Source organism: Chiloscyllium punctatum, chromosome 13 (assembly GCF_047496795.1).
Source record: "Chiloscyllium punctatum isolate Juve2018m chromosome 13, sChiPun1.3, whole genome shotgun sequence".
Taxonomy (NCBI): Eukaryota; Metazoa; Chordata; class Chondrichthyes; order Orectolobiformes; family Hemiscylliidae; genus Chiloscyllium; species Chiloscyllium punctatum.
Genome location: NC_092751.1, coordinates 85,891,768 through 85,912,698, shown reverse-complemented (window position 1 = coordinate 85,912,698; position 20,931 = coordinate 85,891,768). Strand labels below are relative to the sequence as shown.

The window sequence follows — 20,931 nt, the reverse complement described above, 5'->3', positions numbered from 1 at the left end:
ATTTAAAAGTCATCTGGATGGTTATATGAAGGATTTAGAGGGATATGGATCGAATGCTGGCAACAGGGACTAATTTATATAGGATATCTGATCAGCATGGACGAGTTGGACCGAAGAGTCTGTTTTGGTGCTGTATTTCTCCATGACTCTCTAACCCTAAAATGTCTGATTAAATGGTTAAAAATGTAAAAATATCAAAGAATCTTTGATTTTTCAAGCCTCAATGGGGCTCCGATACTAAACTGCAAGAGTTTGAATATATTAGTGTGTGGCAGTTCTGAAATTTTGTTACAGTTGTCAATTCACTTGGAAACATCTCAGTTTGCTTTAAATTTCCTTTCAAAACAAGTTCAGAAGCATGAGGATGTCTATTTTATTTTTGTAAACCACATGTACTAGAAAATCAAACTAAAATTCTCTACAAATACACCTACAAGGGCAATTGAGGATGGGAAGCAAATACAGGGTTTACCAATATTATTCATAAGCCATGGAGGAGTTCTTAAAAACCGTTCCCTAATCCTCTCTGCTACTTTACCTGCCCCCAGTAGATTGCTGCTCATTGTCTAGTCCAGAAATAGTATTAGATGCAGATGGATCCCCCTTGCAGATGGCATCAAGAACCAGGAACACAGTCTTGTAAGATGTGGACCAAGTGCTTAGGACTAAAATAAAGAGGAATTTCTTCACTCAAAGAGGTGAATCTTTGGAACTCTCTAACCCAGGAAGATGAAGAGGCTCTATCATTGAGTATATTCATAATAGATTTCTAAATATAAAGTTATCAAGGAATAGTGCAGGAAAATGGCACGGAGATAGAAGATCAGCCGGGATCTGTTTGAATTGAAGAGCAGGCTCTTTGGGACAAATGGCCTACTCCTGCTCGCCATCTTAATCTTTCAGCCACTTTATTCCCATCCTCTGCCATTCCTTCAACTTATCCCTTTCCATTTATAAAATAAAACCTCTCTCAAAATTCTGTGTCTGTTTCACACTCCACTAACTTTGTTCTTTCTCATCTAAACGTTTTCCCCAGCCAGTAAAATGTTTTGAGAAACATTATCCTATGTTCCTGTACTGTTCTGTTTACAGAACTTATACTCACTTCTCCAAGATGCTTGCTTTGATTTTCTTATCTGCTTTGGGGAGAGTTTCCTGAAAAATCAAACATAAAACATGACACAGGTGAATAGAAATTATGCCATACTGAATCTGCAGTACATAGTTCCGAACTTCATCTACTCACTCTTTACATTGGCTAATGGCTTATCAGAGCCAAAATGAAGCAAGTAATGCCAGTGATTCCAGCTGGCTGGCTTACTCAATCTGTACTTCAGCAAATTACTGAATACAGAAATTAATCTCATTCAGGGTTGGATTGGGAGAGTACAGAAGATAGGGTGGAGGGTTAAGACAAGGTTAGGGTATGATGGAATGAGCTGCCGGAGGTGTTGGTGATGGTGGATACAATTACAACATTAAAAAGGCATCTGGATGAGTACATGAATAGGAATAGGTATATGGGCCAAATGCTGGCAAATGGACGAAATCAGTTTAGGATCTGGTTGGCGCAGATGAGTTGCACAAAGAGATGATGATAATGATGATGATGATGATGACTGCACTCCTCGGTGCACAAAACAGCAGCTAATTCTTGACCCACTGATCCTTTGGCACATGGTGCAGGACATAGCACAGTACAGGCTCTTCGGCCCTCAATATCGTGCTGACCTTTTATCCTACTCTAAGATCAAAATAACCTACATACCCTTTATTTTACTATCATCTATATGCCTATCCAGAGTTGCTTAAATGCCCCTAATGTATCTGACTCTGCTACCACCGCTGACAGTGCATTGAATGCACCCCACCCCTCTGTGTAAAGAATCGACCTCTGACATCTCAAACCTTCCTCCAATCACCTTAAAATTATGCCAAGTTGTTATAGCCATTTCTGCCCAGGGAAAAAATGTCCTTGACTATTCACACTATCTGTGCCTGTCATCATCTTGTACACCTCTATCAAATCGCCTCTCACTCTTTGTCGCTCCAATGAGAAAGGCCTTAAGTCCCTCAACCTTTCTTCATAAGACATGCCCTCCAGCTCAGGCAGCATCCTGGTAAATCTCCTCTGCACCCTCTCTAAAACTTCCACATCCTTCCTATAATGAGGTAACCAGAACTGAACACAATATTCCAAGTGTTGCCTAACCACGGCTCTATAGAGCTGCAGCATAACCTCATGGCTCTTAAAAATCAATTCCCCTGTTAATGAAAGCAAATACACCATATGCCTTCTGAACAACCTTATCAATTGGGTGGCAACTTTGAGGGGTCTACAGACTTGGACCCCAAGAACACTCTGTTCCTCCACACTGCCAAGAGTCCTGCCTTTAACCCTGTATTCTGCATTCAAATTTGACCTTCCAAAATGAATGACTTCAATTTTTTCAGGTTGAAATCCATCTGCCACTTCTCAGCCCAGTTCTGCATCCTGTCAATGTCTCACTTCAATCTTCAACAGCCCTCCACACTATCCACCACTCTACCAACCTTTGTGTCATCAGCAAACTTACTAACCCACGCTTCCACTTCCTCATTCAAGTCAAGATCAGAGGTCCCAGAACAGATCCCCGCAGAAGACCACTGGTCACCAAGCTCCAGGCTGAATACTTTGCATCTACCATCACCCTTTGTCTTCTATGGGCCAGCCAATTCTGTATCCAGACAGCCAAATTTCTTTGTATCCCATACCTCCTTACTTTCTGAATGAGCCTACCATGGGGTACCTTATCAAATGCCTTGCTAAAATCCATGTCCACCAGATTCGCTGCTCTACCTTCAATGGTGTTTTGTCACATCCTCAAAGAATTTGCTAAGATTTGTGAGGCATGACCTGCCCCTCACAAAGCCATGCTGACTATCTCTAATCAAACTATGGTTTTCTAAGTAACCATAAATCCTGTGTCTCAGAATCCTCTCCAATAAATTTGCCCAGGGCAGACATAAGACTGATTGGTCTGTAATTCCCAGGATTATCCCTATTCCCTTTCTTGAACAAGGGAATATCATTTGCCACCCTCCAATCATCTGGCATTACTCGAGTGGACAACGAAGATGCAAAGATTATCGCCAAAGGCACAGAATCTCTTCCCTCGCTTCCTGTACTAACCTTGGGAATATCCCCTCTGGCCCAGGGGACTTACCTATCCTTATGTTTTTCAAACTTTTCTGCACAACCTCCTTCTTAACATCAACCTGTTTGAATAAGTCAGCCCTGTTTCACACTGTCCTCATAAAACAACAAGGTCCCTCTCACTAGAGAATACTGAAGCAAAGTATTCATTGAGTCCTCCCCTACCTCCTTCAACTCCAGGCAACAGTTCCCTCCACTATCCCTTATCAACGCTACCCTCACTCTGGCCATCCTCTTGTCCCTCACATAAATGTGAAGTGCCTGCTAAAACTTTTCATGCCCCCTTCTAGCTCTCTCAAGTCCATTCGTCAGTTCCTTCCTGACTACCTTGTAAATCTCTAGAGCCCCATCTGATTCTTGCTTCTTCAACCTGAAGCAAGCTTCCTTCTTCCTTTTGACTAGATGTTCTACATCCCTTGTCACCCAAGGTTCCTTCACTTTTGGGAAATGTGCATTCCAAGGTATGGAACGATTTAACACATTTCAGCCTGTATATGAGTGGTGAAATAACTGACTGGTCTCAGCTGATTTGGTAGTTTTATGGCAGTGATTCTGGTGAAGTTGTAATGTCATAGAACTAATAATCAGGAAATCCCAGGTTAATACTCTGGAGATAGAGGTCCAAAGTCCATCATGGTAACAGGTGGAATTTAAATTCGGTTGGTCAAATTAGATTTTTTTTTTAAAAAAAGCTGGTCTCAATAATGGTGACCATGACTGTTCAAAGCACCCAGCTGGTCCACTAATGTGGAATGAGACTAACATCATTACCTGGTCTGGCATACATGTAATTTCAGATCAGCAGCAATATGGTTGACTTTACCCTGCCCTGTGAAATTGCCCTAGCAAGACACTTGGTTAGAGATGGGCAATAAAAGGATAGCCTTGCTTGACCCTGGTCCTGATGTTCTGTTTGTTTCAGATCTCCCATTCAAGACAGCTGCAGTCAGGTCATGAAGCAATTGAAGGATTGTAATAAAGTTTCATAAATATCCAAATCTTTGAAGTACAATCCACACAGCCTTGCAACTCTCAGTCAAATCCCTCAGTCGGACTCGAAAGCAATGAAGAGTTTTTGGGGTATTTCTCCACACTTTTCTTGGATTTTTCTGGCAGCAAAGACATCCATCTTGGAGGTTTCTCTGGAAGGATTTCCTCAGCCTGCTTCCTAGAGTTGATAATGATGATGGCCTATTTTTGTTGTACTTTTTTCAAGGCCCTTGCTTATTTGGGGCGAGCGAAGGAGATCCTGAAAAGATCTGTTCAGATGCTGTGACCAAAGGTAGCTCCGTCCAAATTCAATGACCTTAAGCATTTTTTGCTGGTGTGCAAATCCAAGGTACTTACAAATTGCCAATGCCCCTTTCTGCAGTGCACCACACACACCCAAAAAACCAGAGTGTTCCCTCAGCACTCCATTTCTGGCACACCTTCAGAGTGACACATCCCCAGTACAGTAATTAAATGTGTATAATGGTGAGATAATTTCCAGGGTAAATGTAAAAACATTAGGAATAACCATTGAACTATTAGCTTAACATTACAGTTACAATAACACTAACGTAGACAATTTAAGGTTTTGCTTTCTCGCTTGAATGCCCCAAGTGAACATACCTCCAGAGTCTCAGCTTCAGATTGCTTCACCCTACCCTCCATGATTAACTGCACCGCATAATCCAAGTTGCCTTTAGCCACAGACAAAGCTTTGTGCATGACTGACAGACTACAGGATGGAAACATCTCGACAAGCAGCTGGACGCCATCATCTACCTTGCCACATCCTTCCTGGAAATAAGAAATGGCAAATCATTGAATAGTTAGACCCAGAGTAGAGACCTCAACCTGGAATTCTAGAATTTTGGTCTTGAGAAGTCATTAAGTGCTGACATAAAGAATTGTTTCCAAGTAAAGAATCTGGATGAGACAGAGTGCTTTGATCAACTGGCTTTTTCTTTCTCAGCACACTCCTCAGAGGGGTGCGGTTACCTAAAGAATACAGTCAGGCTGGGTGGTAGGTGCTGGGCTCAAGCCCCACTGCAAGAATACAGCAGCTAATTGAGACAGCCACTGAAGGATGGTGCCACCTTTCTATTTTTTTCTTATTCCCTTATGGGATGTGAGCATCGCTGGCTGGCTGGCCCAGCATTTACTGCTCATCCCTAGTACCCAATCCTTGGTGAAGTTCTTAACTATAAAATCAAAGCTTTCTCCCACTTGGGGCTGAATGTAAAAGAGAATGGAACTCGTGATCAGCAAAAACAGTGAAAGGTGAAGCCTGGAGTCTGGATATTTGCAGCTAAGGAGGTATCCTGAATATCACAAGGTTAGGGTTTAGGTTTAATCAAACATCCCCACATAAAATAAATGACTGGATAAATCAAAAAGGAAAAGGACTGAAGACAATTTTTGTTTTCAGGATCATTACAAAGTTTTCCATTGTTAAGAGTATTCAACTCCATTTAAAATTTTAATCTCTGCTGTTCCAAATCCCAATTTCAATATATGAACTTCCAAAAATAGCTTAGCAACATTTGGCACTAAGGGATTCAATTCTAGAGTACTGTGCAAACAATATCTACCATTTTCTCCTAATATTTCTGCATTTGAATTTTGTTTTACAGCAATGAGTTCTACAGTTGTTACGAGAGATGAGAAAACACAGATCTCTTAAATTTTTGCTTACTTTATTGGGGTAGAAGGTTTTAAAACAAAAAGTTGTTTATAAAGGATGGCAGGCTGGCCTGGAAATTGTCAAGGCATCAAGGGAATGGATGAGAGTTTCAGCAAGAAATGAGATGAGGCAGTGAGAGAGTCCAGCATTCTCATATGTGGAAACAGACAATCTTCCTGATGACTTAGATGCCGTTAGAAATTCATCTTGGTGTCATGTATGATATCATGGTTGTAAAGAGTCTTAGTGTTATAGAGATGTACAGCACAGAAGCAGACTCTTCGGTCCAACTCGTCCATGCCAATTAGGTATTCCAACCTAATCTAGTCCCATTTGCCAGCACCTCTCCCATATCCCTCCAAACCCTTCCTATTCATATACCCATCCAGATGTTCATCCATTTCTGAATAATGAGAAATTCCATTCCTCTCCCTGCTGAACAAGATTGTTTGCAACCAAGGCATCAGCTGTTTGGGGTCATCAGGAAGATAGCTTATGTCCACATATAAGAACGCTAGACTCTATCACTGCCTCAGCTCATCTGTCGCTGAAACCTTCATCAATGCCCTTGACAATTAAAGACTTTCTAGGCAAGCCTCTCTTCCTTTATCATTTTAAACTCATCCAAAACTCTGCTGCCCATCTCCTAAGTTCCCTATCACCTCCGTGCTTGCTGACTTACACTGGTCCCCAGTGAAAAAACGGCCTGATTTTAAAGTTCCCATTGTAGTTCTCAGATCTCTTCCCTGTCTCCTCCCATCTCTGTCATCTCTGCAAGTCCTAGAGTGCTCCAACATATCTAAGCTCCATCCAATTTCCACTGATAGCTAAACTTCAATGTACAAGGTCCAAAACTGAAATTCTCTCTATAACTCTTTCTACTCCTTTTCCAAAGTTTCTTAAAATCTATTTGAGAGATGTTGTTCACCTGCACGAATATCTCCTGATGTGGCTGGGTGTAAAATTTTGTTCAATAACAATCCTGTGTAGCAATTCAAGACATTTTACCACATTATACAAATGCAAGTTATTGTTTTTTGCTAAAACACCAACAGAAACCAGCAGGTGGAGCTACTTCACCACAAAAGCAGCTCATCAGCCACTGCAACATCAGATTGTGCCCAAACATCCATTTTATCGACTGGAAAAAAAAACATTCTTATGCATTTTGTCAAAAAACGCAGCAAACAGAATGTTGCAGATGCTGCAAATCTGAAATGAAAACAGAAAAGGCTGGAAGATAAGGCAGATATGGAAGTATCTGCGAAGAGAGAAAAACAGAGTTAATATTTTAGGGCCTGTGATTTTGCATCAACCTGTAATGTTAACTTTGGTTTCTCTTTCCATTGATGCTGCCAGATCCAGCTGAGCTTTCCAGAATTTTCCTGTTTTTTTTACTACCAAGCCCTTGCTCGAGTCAGAAGAGCGAATGTGTGAACATAAAGTAAGGATTGTTTCCACCATAACCCCCACAGGATGTTAACAGACGCTGCTTAAAGTCACACCCGAAATGCATTCAAATAGCTTGTGGAAGTTTCTCTTCAGGGAATTCTTATTTTGTCAGTTACAGGCTTATTGGGGTTAGGTAGGTTTCATCCTCCAAATATTGGCCTTAATCATGTAGGAGATAGTGAGGACTGCAGATGCTGGTGAAGTCAGAGTCTATAAAGTGTGGTGCTGGAGACAGCACAGCGGGTCAGGCAGCATCTGAGAAGCAAGAGAATTGACATTTTGGACCTGATGAAAGGTCAAGTTTGAAACGGGACTCTTGCTCCTCAGAAGCTGTGCTTTATCCAGCACCACACTTTATTAGTCTTAATCATGTGATAAGGGAGTCAGGCCCACACTGCTTTTAATGATAGAAATGCCACAATCTGAAGTGTCGTTATTTCACCAAAGAAATAGAAGACTAGTCACAGAGTATGGGAAAAAAATCAGTGGCGAAGAACTGTCTTTGCCTTTTACATGCTTTCCGGGTGAAAATGTCTGCCCCTTTAAACAGCTTTCAGGCAAAGGTTGCACCTTCTGTTTTCACTGACACCTACAAGATCTATATCATTCTTTAACTATTTACAGTTAATTTTTAGGCACACCTTGCATCTTCTCCACTTCCTGCACCACCACCCTTGAACTCCATCCCTCCCAGTGCAATAAGAACAGAATCCCCTCCTAGTTCTCACCTTCCACCCCATCAACCTCCACATACATCGCATCATTCTCCGGCACTTCCACACCAAAAAAGATACATATCCCTCCCCATCCCATCAGCGTTCCAGAACCATTCCCTCCACAACTCCCTCGTCAAGTCCACACCCCCCACCAGCCAACAATTCACTCCCAGCACCTTCTCCTGCCACCGCAGGAAGTGAAAAATCTGCGCCCACATCATTCTCCTCACCTCTGTCCAAGGCCCCAAAGGATCTTTCCCACATCAGACAGAAATTTACCTGTACTTTCACCAATGTCATCTACTGCATCCGTTGCACCCGATGTGGTCTCCTCTACATCGGGAGACAGGATACCTACTTGCAGATCATTTCAGAGAATATCTCTGGGACACCTGCACCAACCAACCCCATTGTCTCGTGGCTGAACGCTTCAATTCCCCCCACTCCATCAAGGACATGAAGTTCCTGGGCCTCATCCATCACCAAACCCTTAGCACCAGACACCTGGAGGAAGAAAGTCTCATATTCCGTCTTGGGACACTGCTGCAACCACACGGGATCAATGTGGATTTCAACAGTTTCCTTATTTCCCCTCCCCCTACATTATCCCAGTCCCAAGCCTCCAACTCGGCACTGCCCCCCTGACCTGTCCATCACCTTTCCCATCTAACCGCTCCACTCTCCTCTCTGACCTATCACTTTCTCCCTCACCTTCATCTACCTATTGCATTCTCAGCTACCTTCCACTCCAACCCCACCTCGCTCCCATTTATCTCTCAGCCCTCTGACCCATAAGCCTCATTTCTGAAGAAGGACTTGTGCCCGAAATGTCAATTCTCCTGCTCCTCGGATGCTGCCTGACCTGCTGTGCTTTTTCCAGCACCACACTCTCGACTCTGATCTCCAGCATCTGCAGTCCTCACTTTCTACATCTTATACAATTCTTAGGGAAGAGGATGTTATTATTCAGGTTATATATGGGACAGAAATAGATCAGATGTACTGGGATGATTTCCATAGGTTATTTATGTGTCAGGAACACGTTGATGTCATGTAAAAACCGGGATATTTTTAGTGTTGCAAGGTCAACAAAGGGTCACAGACTCATGTTCACCTTCAAAAGCCAGACTGAAACTATTGCTAGTTCAATCCAACCCATCAGCTCCCAAAGTTATTCTTTTATTGTCATTCCTGGCATAGATGCTTTATTACATTCACTACCTCTCGCAGCACCCTCACATCTATCTTCGAGAAGGACAAGGGCTGCAGTTACAAGGCAACAACACCATTTGTAACTTCTTCTCTAAGAAACACATCATCCCAATTTAGAACTAAATTGTTGTTCCAGCACTGACACAGAATCAAAATCCTGAAACTCCCTTCCTAACAGCCCTGCAGGTGCCACACCACAGACAATTCAAGAAATTAGCTTAACACCACCTTCTCAAGAGCAAGTAGGGATGGTCAATAAACACTGGCCCAATAGGTAATACCCACTTTCAGTGAATGTATTTTAAAAATCCTACAGCAAATAACTGCAGTGGCAGACGTGTCCAGAAAACCTTCTTGACTAATCATCTTCCCCTGGCCCCAAAGACTCTGCCAGGCTCACCTTCAGGTCCAGTCCTCATTACTATCATTCAATAAACTTGAAACACATACATACTCCAGATTTGCCTATACCCAGAGACTCCAGGTCACAATTCTGCTCCATCTTCACACTGTCAGCTTCAGTGGCCTCCTTATGTTGAAGCAGTTACCCTTTGGATACAAAAGCTCTACTGGACTACCTCTTAGCCTCCCATTTTACTAACACCAAAAGTAGGTTCTCCCTGATATCTGAAGTCCTCAGCAGTGGGAGGAATTGACCTGGATCAACACAACCAGTTCCTTTAATCATCAGGAGGTAGCCTAACCTTTGCGCTGGCTCCCTCTCTTGGCACTGGGTTGCTTTCTGGCTCTGATGATTTCTTGTCTTCTTTGCTGCTAGCCAGTTCCTTTGAAAAGGACTCGCGGTCTTGAGAGGCAGTCAGGGGGTGAACATTTTCTGTAAAGATAAAGAAAAGTACAATCAGATGGGACAGTCCCAATGAACGATCTATATATTCAAGCCTTTTCTTTTACACAAGTAAGAGTTCAAACTCCAACTGGCTGCCCCTGCACCCCTTAATGGTCCTCTTAATGGCCATTCTGAATGCTTAAATACATGCAGGAATATTACCAACTGTGGAGCAGCAAACATTACAAAGCCAACCAACAAAATTGCTAGAACTTTTTTTTTAAAAGAAAGAGAGGATATCTTGACATTGATAATAGCGAGAGCAGTCTTTCAGGACTTACAGTCTTCTTTACCCCATCCCCACAGGAAAGAATTACATTTAACTCACACAGACATATTAAAGCAAGGAGACAACAAAAGTCTCAACAGCAAAATGAGAAAAACAGTTTCACTCATTCCCCCGGGGAGCAACTCAGATTGGAAACAATTTTCAGAGAGTCATGCAGCATTGAAACAGACCGTTCAGCCCAACTCACCTTTTAAATGTTCTAATTGTACTTATCTCTAACCACTTCCTCTGGCAGCTTGATCCACATATGCACCACCCTCTATGTGAAAAGGTTGCCCCTCAGGTCTCTCTCAAATCTTTCCCCTATGCTCTCGAGTTTTGAACTCCCCTTCCCTGGAGAAAAAACCTTGGTTATGCACTTTATCTATGCCCCTCGCGATTTTATAACCCCATAAGATCACCCCTCAGCCTCCTACACTCCAGGGGGAAAAAAGTCTCATCCTCTCCTTATAACTCAAACTTTCCAGTATTGGTAACATCCTTTTAAATCTTTTATGCATATTTTCAAGTTTAATAACATTTACTATAGCAGGGTGACTAGAATTGCACCAAAAGTGGCCTTTCAATGTTTTCTACAGGCAGACATTTAATAAAATAGTTCATGGCTCATGGCAAAGATAATATTCAGTGAGGAAGGAGGATTCTAGGAAGGGGATAAACCAATTATGGTGAAGGATAGCAGCAAATTGAAAGAAAAAAAAACACAATATGATAAAGATAAGTGGTAAGCCATAGGATTGGGAAAGTTTTAAAAACCAACAGATGATTGTAAATCTGTGGAATTCCATGCCCACTGAAGTGTTTGAGGCTTCCTCATTGAATGTTTGTGAAGCTAAGATACATAATGGTTTGAAGAGTAAAGGAATTAAGGGTTATGGGGAGAGGGCAGGTAAGTAGATCTAAGACCACGAAGAATCAACCATGATCTTACTGAATGGCTGAGCGGGCTCAAATGGCCAGATAGCCTTTTCCTGCTCCTATTTCTTATGTTTTATAACCAAAACAAAACTAAAGAGGAAAAAAAACTCTGAGGGTGAACTTGCCAGTAATATAAAGATGGACAGCAAAAACTTCTTTCAATCTATAAAAAAGGAGAGAGAAGCCAATGTGAACACAGGCCCCTTACAGAATAAGGCTGAGGAAATAACAATGGGGAACCAGGAAATGGCACAGGAGTGGAGTAAATAACTTGCAACAGTCTTCACAACAGAAGACACCAATAGCATTGCAAAGTTACTAAATGATCAAGAGGAAAAAGGAGAAGAGAAAATAAAAACAAGAACTAATCATTAGAGAAAAGTACTAGGGAAGCTAATGGGGCTAAAGACCTATATGTCCCTGGACCTAATGGGATGCATCCTGGGATATTTTAAAAAATTTAGAGGGCGTGAATGTAATAGTAGCAATCTTCCAGGAATCCTCAGATTCTGAAAAGTCTCAGAGGATTGAAAAGCTGCCAATATAACACATTTAAAAAGAGGAGACAAAGAACAGGTAATTACAGATCAGTTAGCTTAATGTCTGTTATTGGAAAATTTTTGAACCTATAATAAAGGTTTACTAGCAGTGCATTTAATAATACATAACATAATTAAGCAGAGTCAGCATGTCTGACAAATTTACTAGAATTCTTTGAGGTGGTAACAAAAAGGATAGGTAAAAGGGGAAGCAGTGGACGTGATATATTTGGATTTTCAGAAGGCATTTGATAAGATACCACACATTAGACTTCTTAATAAGACAAGAGCCCATAGTTGTGGATGTCATAGAATGGATAGAGGATTGACTAAAAAATAGAAGATAGAGTTTTGGAATAAAGGGGACATTTTCAGGATGGTAACTTGCAACTAATGTTGGGATCCATGATGGGATTATTATCTTTGAATACATGGAACATAGAACATTATAGCACAATACAGGCCCTTCGGCCCTCGAGGTTGCACTGACCTGTGGAACCAATCTGAAGCCCATCTATCCTACACTATTCCATTTTCATCTATATGTTTATTCAATAACTGTTTAAAAGACAAGTCTACTACTGTTGCAGGCAGTGTGTTCCACAACTGTACTACTCCGAGTAAAGAAACTACCTCTGACATCTATCCTGTATCTATTACCCCTCAATTTAAAGCTATGTCCCTCGTGCTAGCCATCACCATCCAAGGAAAAAGGCTCTCACTGTCCACCCTATCTAACCCTCTGATTATCTTATATGTCTCAATTAAGTCACCTCTCAACCTTCTTCTCTCTAATGAAAACAGCCTCAAGTCTCTCAGCCTTTCCTCATAAGACCTTCCACCCATACCAGTAACATCTGAGTAAATCTCCTCTGAACCCTTTCCAAAACTTCCACAACCTCCTTATAATGTGGTGACAAGAACTGTATGCAATATTCCAAGTGTAGCCACACCAAAGTTTTGTACAGCTGCAGCATGACCTTGTGGCTCCGACATTCAATCCCTCCATCAATAAAAGCCAATACACCATATGCCTTCTTAACAACCCTATCAACCTGGGAGGCAACTTTCAGATATCTATGTACATGGACACAGATCTCTCTGCTCATCTACACTACCAAGAATCTTACTATTAGCCCAGTACAGTATATTAGTAACTTGGATGAGGAAAGTGAATGTATTATATACAATTTTTTGAATGTGACACAAAATAAATGGAAAGGTAAGTGGTGAGAATAACATGGAGTCTGCAAAGGGATATAAATAGGTTAAGCTAGTGGGCAAAAACTTGGCAGATAGAATATAATGTGGGGTAACGTGAGGTTATAAACTTTGACAGAGAATAGAGGAGCTGATTATTATTTAAATGGAGAATGATTGCAGATGCCTGCAGAACAGAGGGATTCAAGAGTCCTCATCCATGAATCATAAAAAGCTAGGATCCAAGTTCAGCAGTTAAAGAGAAAGCAAATGGAACGTTAGCCTGTATTTCAAAGGAAATGGAGTATAATACTAGGGAGATTTTGCTGAAAATTTACAAAAGTGCTAGTCAGACCTCAAATAGAATACTGTGAGCAATTTTGAGCCCTTTATTTATAGAATCATAGAATCCCTACTGTGTGGAAATAAGCCCTTTGGCCCATCAAGTCCACACCAACCCTCTGAAGAATATCCCACCCAGACCAATTCCCCTATTACTCTACATTTACCCCTGACTAATACATCTAACCTACACATCCCTGATCACTATGGGCAATTTAGTATGGCCAATTCACCTAACCTGCACATCTTTGGATTGTGGGAGGAAACCAGAACAGCCAAAGGAAACTCATGAAGTCATTGGGAGAATGTGCAAACTCCACAATCACCAGAGGCAGGAATCAAACCTGGGTTCCTGGTGCTGTGAAGCAGCAGTGCTAACCATAGCTATCATGCCATCCAAAAAGAGACAAATTGGCATTGGGGGTATTCCAGAGAAGGCACACGAGACTGATTCCAGGTATGGACGGAATGTCTTATGAGTAGTTGAATAGGTTGGACTTGTACTCATTGTAATGTAGATGAATGAAAAGGAACCTTATTGCAACACACAGGACTTTTGGGGGACTTGTCAGGGTGGACATGGAAAAGTTGTTTCCTCATGTTGGAGTGTGTAAGACCAGAGGGCATAATTTCAGGACAAGCAGTTGCATATTGAAGACAGATGAAAAGCAATTTCTTATATCAGAATGGAGTGAATTTGTGAAACTTTCTCACTGCAGAAGACTATCAAAGGTGGATCATTACGTAAAGCAAACTTTATTTTAACTGGTGCCTTGTCAACTGGTACTCTTGATAAACCAAAAAAAATTTAATAAAATAAACCAGTCTCAAATATCAGGAACAATCTCGATATCAGAGTATTTATGACGTAAGTGAAGTATAACAATGATGTTAATTCATTTTAAATTATTACCTGATATACAGGTCTTCAGTGAATTAAGTTTCTATTACTTACTGCGTTTTTTTAAACACAGATTCTGAGGGATTTCAATGTCTCAAAGCTTCGGTTGGTCAGGATTTACTGAGATTACACATACCTCTTGATTATCTGGAATATTTGATCAACAGGCACATTCCTGGTCCATTGGTGCTGGTTAATTAAAATGTTTGTTGTATATTTAAGATTGAGATAGGTAGATTTTTAACCAGTAAGAGTCTCAAGGGTTATGGAGAAGAGGCAAAAAAGTGAAGTTGAGAATGATGGGATCAGCCATGATCTCATTGAAAGGCAGAGCAGTCTCTATGGGCTGAATGGTCAACTTCTGGTCCTCAGACTTATGATTGAAATATAATGTTAAAACTACAAGTTAGGAGCTAGAGTAGGCCACTCAGCGTCTCGCGCTTGCTCTGTCATTCACCAAGATCATCGCTGATCTGATTACTCAACACTCCTGCTAAACCCTTTCATGCTCTCTCTTATCAAAGCAACAATGCTATAAGCAAAAACACTGAAGACCTGTGTATCAGGCAATAATTTAAAAAGAAATGAAAATGACAGCGCATGCCTCTGCTACTGAGTTGGAGTACTGGGTTTCGATTGGTGAATCTGCTTCTCTATTCTGTTACATGTTGAGGGGAGGGGGCAAAGTTTGTTTTTGGGTGGGGGGGGTTGCATAAAAGCAAAGAGGAGGGCAAAGTGAGTTACCACTTCTGTTAATAGATTCCAAGCCGGTTGGTGAGATATAGAACAAAGATCACGTCTTTTTCTTTGCAAACAAAGTTTATTGACTTGCTCATTCTTACCCCTCTAATCCCACATCCAGTATTACAGCTGCTTTTTCTTTACATGTGCTCAAAGACAATTAATATATACCACCTTTTTCCAAATACATTAGCACCCTTCTATTGCTCACCAGGGAGATGTGGATCACCATCTCTTCCATTACCCATTCATCGCCACTACCGGATTCAACACATTCCCCAACGTAAAATGGTGAGAGCACAGCCCATGAGGATATCAAAACTAGGTGAGAGTTAGAAAAACAGCAGCTAAAATGGCAACTGATTTTCATTTTGCAACATCCTGAGATGTGAAGCTAAGTGTAGCTATTGTTTTGTTTGCCAATGTGGTAGCCTATTTGACCAGACAGTCCCACAAACAATAAATGAGAAAAAGAACCAGTCATATCGTTTTAATATAGCAGGTTCCTCCAAGGTTTGCAAAAAAGATCTGATGTGGTGTCAATTTTCCAAAACAAAATGACCCCCATTATGTACAAACATCCCTTTTGTCAATATGGTATGCTAATCCACATTTTGATGTCAAATTGGTCAAAGTTTTTTGCAGCGTTTAGTTTATGACCTACATGATGGTCAAATTATGACTAATAGAGATCTTTAAAAATGCAGCCATTTTGACTACACCCACATTTGGCTCCTTAAACATTCCTTTCATTTCTGTTGACACTGGGAATGCATTCTTTTTAAATGTCACCATATTCTCAATTCCATAAGAATGCATTCAAGTGATAAAAGAGCCCATAAACATGATTGTTGGGAAAAATTGCAGCTTTGAATAATTACTGCTCATGTTTACACCCCTGCAAATAAACCACTGACATTTACCACAGCCTCTCTGTCTGCCTTTCTCCTCCACCCTCTCTGCATACAGACACCTGGTCTTGCAGGCATGGGATGCAGAGTATAGTGTCTCCCATTCCCTGGCAGAGGCACCAATGCTGAGCTTAATACATACCATCTTGTCTCAACAGCAGTCCCAGTTGACAAAATCCTCGGATCTTACCTTTGTTACGAGCTTCTACCAGACGTGCAGCCAAATCAAACATCATCTCGCAGATAGTGACACTGAAAATAAACAGGTCATTTTTCAATTGCCAAACAATCAAACATTTGTCACAGAATTGTCACAACGCAGGAGGCGGCCATTTGGTCTGTCATGTCTACATTGGTTTTCCAAATGAACAATCGACTTGTGCCATTCTCTCTTTTCAGCCAATTATACTCCCCCTTGAATTTTTAATTGAACCTGCCTCCAACACACACACACATTGATTCTTTTTCCTACCTTCTCATTTTGAACCTTTCATGAATGGCAACAGTTTCTCTCAATCCACTCTGTACAAATTCTTCTTTGTGAATGATTCTCCCTATTTATCACCTGAACATACAGGCTACAGGTTTGATCACTGTGCTGAGCAACTGATTCACAGATAACGCCAGTATATAGGAGGTTCAGAGGGGAAACCAATTCTCCAATTCCAACGGGGTAGCAACTGGCCTCAATGAGCGATTAGGAACTGATGCATAGCCTAACTGATCTGTGCTGAAAGGGAGGGTGGGACAGGGAAACAATAATTGAAAAGCTTCCAGTGTTCCAAGTAGATAATACTGTTTTCTCTTTATCATCCAAATGGCACAAGGACTCAAATTGGTTGCCATTCTCCAGATGAAGACTAAACAGCATCTTACATGAAGACTGATATGTGTTTTTCATTCCACATGTAATCATGCTGATATCACAAACTCCGTTTAATTTTGTAAGGTCCAAAGCACTAGTTGCAAACCTAGGACTTCATGTACTGATACCCTCTGACTACACACTATCCTGACTTGTGGCTGGATTAAAATCCTGCAAGTCTCTTCTAAACATCATTGCGTATATACATACTAACAACTCCCCCTGTCTCAAACCAGCTCACTACCACCTATGAATGCCAATTGGGGATAGGCATTAAATACCATCGCGCCAGCAATACCTGTATTCTGTGAACCAATAAAATCTTGGAACTCCTAAAACCTCACTCTGACTTAAATCAGGAGAGGTGAAAGTGGGTATTGCAGGTACTGGAGATTAGAGTCAAGATTCGAGTGGTCAGGCAGCAGAGGAGCAAGAAACGTCATTCCTGATGAAGGGCTTTTGCCCGAAATGTTGATTTTCCTGCTCCTCTGATGCCGCCTGACCTGCTGTGATTTTCCAGCACCACTCTAATCTTGACTTAAATCAGGAGAGGCCTTGCCATAGTGGTATTATCACTAGACTATTATTATCCTGGGGACTCAGTGCGAATCCCGCCACAGCAGATGGTGGAATTTGCATTCAATTTATAAAAAGACATCCAGAATTAAGAATCTACTGATTATTGGAAAATATCCAATTGGTTCATTTATGCCCTTTGGGAAAGAAACATCATTACGTGGTCTGGCCTACATATGACTCCAAACCCATAACCAATGTGGTTGGCTCTTGGGCAGTTAGGGATATGCAATAAATGCTGGCCTAGCCAACAACACTCACATTCTGTAAATTAATAAAAGAAAAAGAAAAATATGGTTCCCATCAATACTCCCTCTAAGCTGTGCAGATACCCAACCACTCCACAGTGCTGCACATGGCATTGTTCCAGAAGTCAGTGCTGTGCACTGGACTCAGAGGCCTGCAAAGACAGTAAGAAAATTAGAGGGAATGCTGGTGCCCATACGTGTGTGAAATGTTGCCATTTATCTATGTCAGATCTGAAAACTTTTTTTTTAATTATGCATTCAGAGGATGTTGGCACCACCAGCATTTTATTGCCCTTGAGGGGCATGGTGAGCCTCATTCTTGGTCTATGCGGTAGAGGGACACACCATGCTGTTATGAATGGAATTCCAGGATTTTGACCCAGCAACACTGAATGAACAGTGATATATTTCCAAGTCAGGATGGTGTGTGGCTTGTTGGGAACTTGCAGCTGGTGAAGCTCCCAAATATCTGCTGCCCTTGTTTTTCTACATGGTAGTGGTCATGTCTTCCGAAGACACTGTCAGGAACCTTGGTGAATTTCTACAGTGCATCTTGCAGATGGTACACACTGCTGCTAATGAGTGTCGGACATGGAGGAAGTGGATGTGGAATTAATCAAGTGGATGCAATAAAGCTTGTTGCTGAAGCTGCATTCATCCAGGCAAGTGGGGAATATTCCATTACACTCCTGACTTGTGCCTTGTAGAAGATGGGCAGGTCTGAGGAGTCAGGAGGTGAGCATTACACACTACAGGATTCCTAGCCTCTGACCTATGCTTACAGCTTCAGTATTCATATAGCTAGTCCAGTCCAGTTTCTAGTCAATGGTAACCCTCAGGATGTTGCGGATTCAGTAATGTTAATTCCATTGAATGTCAAGGGATGATGGTTAGGTTCTCTCTTGTCAAAGATATTGCCTTACACGTTGGTGTGAATGTTACTTGCCATTCGTCAGCTCAAACTGCTGAACATTGCACAAATCAGCAAATATCTCCACTCCTGACCTTTTGGTGGAGTGAAGGTCACTGATGAGTGGCTGAAGACGACTAGCCCTAAGATACTACTCTGAGGAATTCCTGCAGAGATGTCCTGGAGCTGAGATGACTGACCTCCAATAATCATCAACATCTATGGTAGGATTAAAAAGAATGTAGAATTGCATTTGGCTCTAGATTTCCTAGGGTTGCACGATGCAACACGCAACACAGCCTTAATGTCAAGGGCATTTATTCTCACCTCACCTTTGCTAGTTAGCTCTTTTGTCCATATTCTAACCAAGAATGAAATAAGGAGAGGAGCTGAGCAGTCTGACAGAACCCAAACTGTGCATCAATGCACAGGTTATTGCTAAGCAAGTGTTGCTCATGAACACAGTTGATGACACCTTCCACCACTTTGTAGATAGTCGAGAATGGAGTGATGGTGATAATTGGCTTGGTTGTATTTGTATAACATTGTGTATGCAGGACTTTGCTGTGCAATTTCCTACGTTGTTAGGTAGCTGCAAGTGTTGTTGTACTGGAACAACTTGCCTAAGGACGGGCTCATTTTGGAACACAAGTCTTCAGTACTATTGACAGAATGCAGTCAAGGTCCAGAGCATCTGTAGTATTCAGTGACTTCAACCATTTCTTGATGGAGTGAATTGAATTGGCTGAAGACTGACATCTGTGATACTGGAGATATCTCATTCAGCACATGTGACAAAGGTGGTTAGAAATGCTTCAGCCTGATCTTGTGCAACAATGTTCCGGGTTTTTCCATCATACAGGATACTGATATTTGAGAAGCCTTCTTCTGTGGTATGTTATTTAACTGAGCTCTACCATTGATAACTGATGTAGCAGGATTGCAGCACTTTAGATCTCATCTACTGATTGTGAAATCACTTATTTCTGCATTATATCACTTAACCACTAATCACATATTTCGGCAAGATGGCAGTGGAGTATGCTCATCCACTCTTACTTTTCTTTTTTCTTTATAGTTTTAATTTTTTTTAGATTTTTTTTCTACTAACTTACCTTCTGGAGACAGACAGCAGCAGCATCACCACCACCACCATTGGGCACACTGATTTTGGCAGCTGGCTAGATGTCCAGTGTGAGGCAGCTGGGACACTTGGTAAGTTCCCAGCGCCCGACACGTGGACCAATGGCAAGACTGATGCCCAGCGCAGATGGCATTTAGATCAGGGCTATGGCAGTCTGGTGTGTAGTAGCATCTGAGATCTCAGGAGTGAGCCCAAAGTGGTGGTGGAGGTTCCCCCAACATCTGCAGCAATGATGAGAGCAGAGGAAATCGAGCCAGGGCAGAGAAAGTGTGCCAAAAGAGGTGACCGAGCCCTTGTAGGAAGTCCAGTCCAACATGGCTAAGCATTTAAAGACTGCACTGGTTGAACTTTTAGCTTTATTTTCCATTCAATACTAAAACTGACTGTAATGTTTAACTTCAATCTTTTTTGTGATATACTAAGACTGACTGCAATGTTTACCTTTTAACATTGTTCCTTATTTATTTCTATCTTGCACCTAGGTACACATACCCAAGACGGCACCATGTGTGGCGACACTGAAAACTTTTCACCGTGGATGTAGGTTTACTCACTGAGCTGGAAGGTTCATTTTCAGACATTTTAGCACTAAACTAAGTAACATCTTCAGTGAGCCTCCAGACAAAGCGCTGCTGATGATTCCTGCTTTATATTTATATGTTTCGGTTGGTGATGTCATTTCCTGTTCTTTTTCTCAGGGGGTGGTATATCGGGTCCAAGTCAATGTGTTTGTTGATAGAGTTCCATTAATGCCATTAATGCCAATGGGAACTCTATCAACAATCACATTGACTTGGTCCTGATTTACCACCCCCCTGAGAAAACGAATAGGAAATGACATCACCAACACAAAGAAACGCAAACATATAAATAGAAAGCCGAAATCATCAGCAATGCTTCGCCTGGAGGCTCACCGAAGAGGTTACCTAGTATGGTAACTAAACGTTTGAAAATGAACCTTCCAGCTCAGCAAGCAAACCTACATCCAGAACCTCAACCTGAGCTACAAATCTTCTCAAAACGTGCTAACTTTTCACTGTACTCATGTACTTTTGTACTTGATTACATATGACATTGAAGTTTAAGTCTAAAACAAATGTATATTTCGCCATCATATCTTAATCTGACCATTATGGGTTTATCTTATTCAGGGCTTTCGTGCTCACAGAAATTACTTGCTGCCTGTCTTCAATATGAAGTCTAACTGTGCACTCTGACTCAAGCAAGAGCACAGCATCGTCTTAAAGCTTCTC

General features: G+C 41.5%; 1 protein-coding gene across 6 annotated transcripts in view; it reads right to left on the bottom strand.

Moving 5' to 3' along the window:
• Positions 1-20,931, bottom strand: part of cuedc2 (CUE domain containing 2) — an 81,370-nt gene that overhangs the window by 40,596 nt on the left and 19,843 nt on the right. For all 6 annotated transcript variants that reach the window (XM_072583093.1, XM_072583094.1, XM_072583095.1 and 3 more), the window contains 4 exons: positions 16,126-16,187; positions 9,952-10,082; positions 4,811-4,981; positions 1,106-1,155 (listed from right to left, as the gene is read on the bottom strand). In XM_072583093.1, coding sequence (XP_072439194.1) covers positions 1,106-1,155; positions 4,811-4,981; positions 9,952-10,082; positions 16,126-16,187 — 414 coding nt within the window. The remainder of the gene's footprint in view (positions 1-1,105; positions 1,156-4,810; positions 4,982-9,951; positions 10,083-16,125; positions 16,188-20,931) is intronic.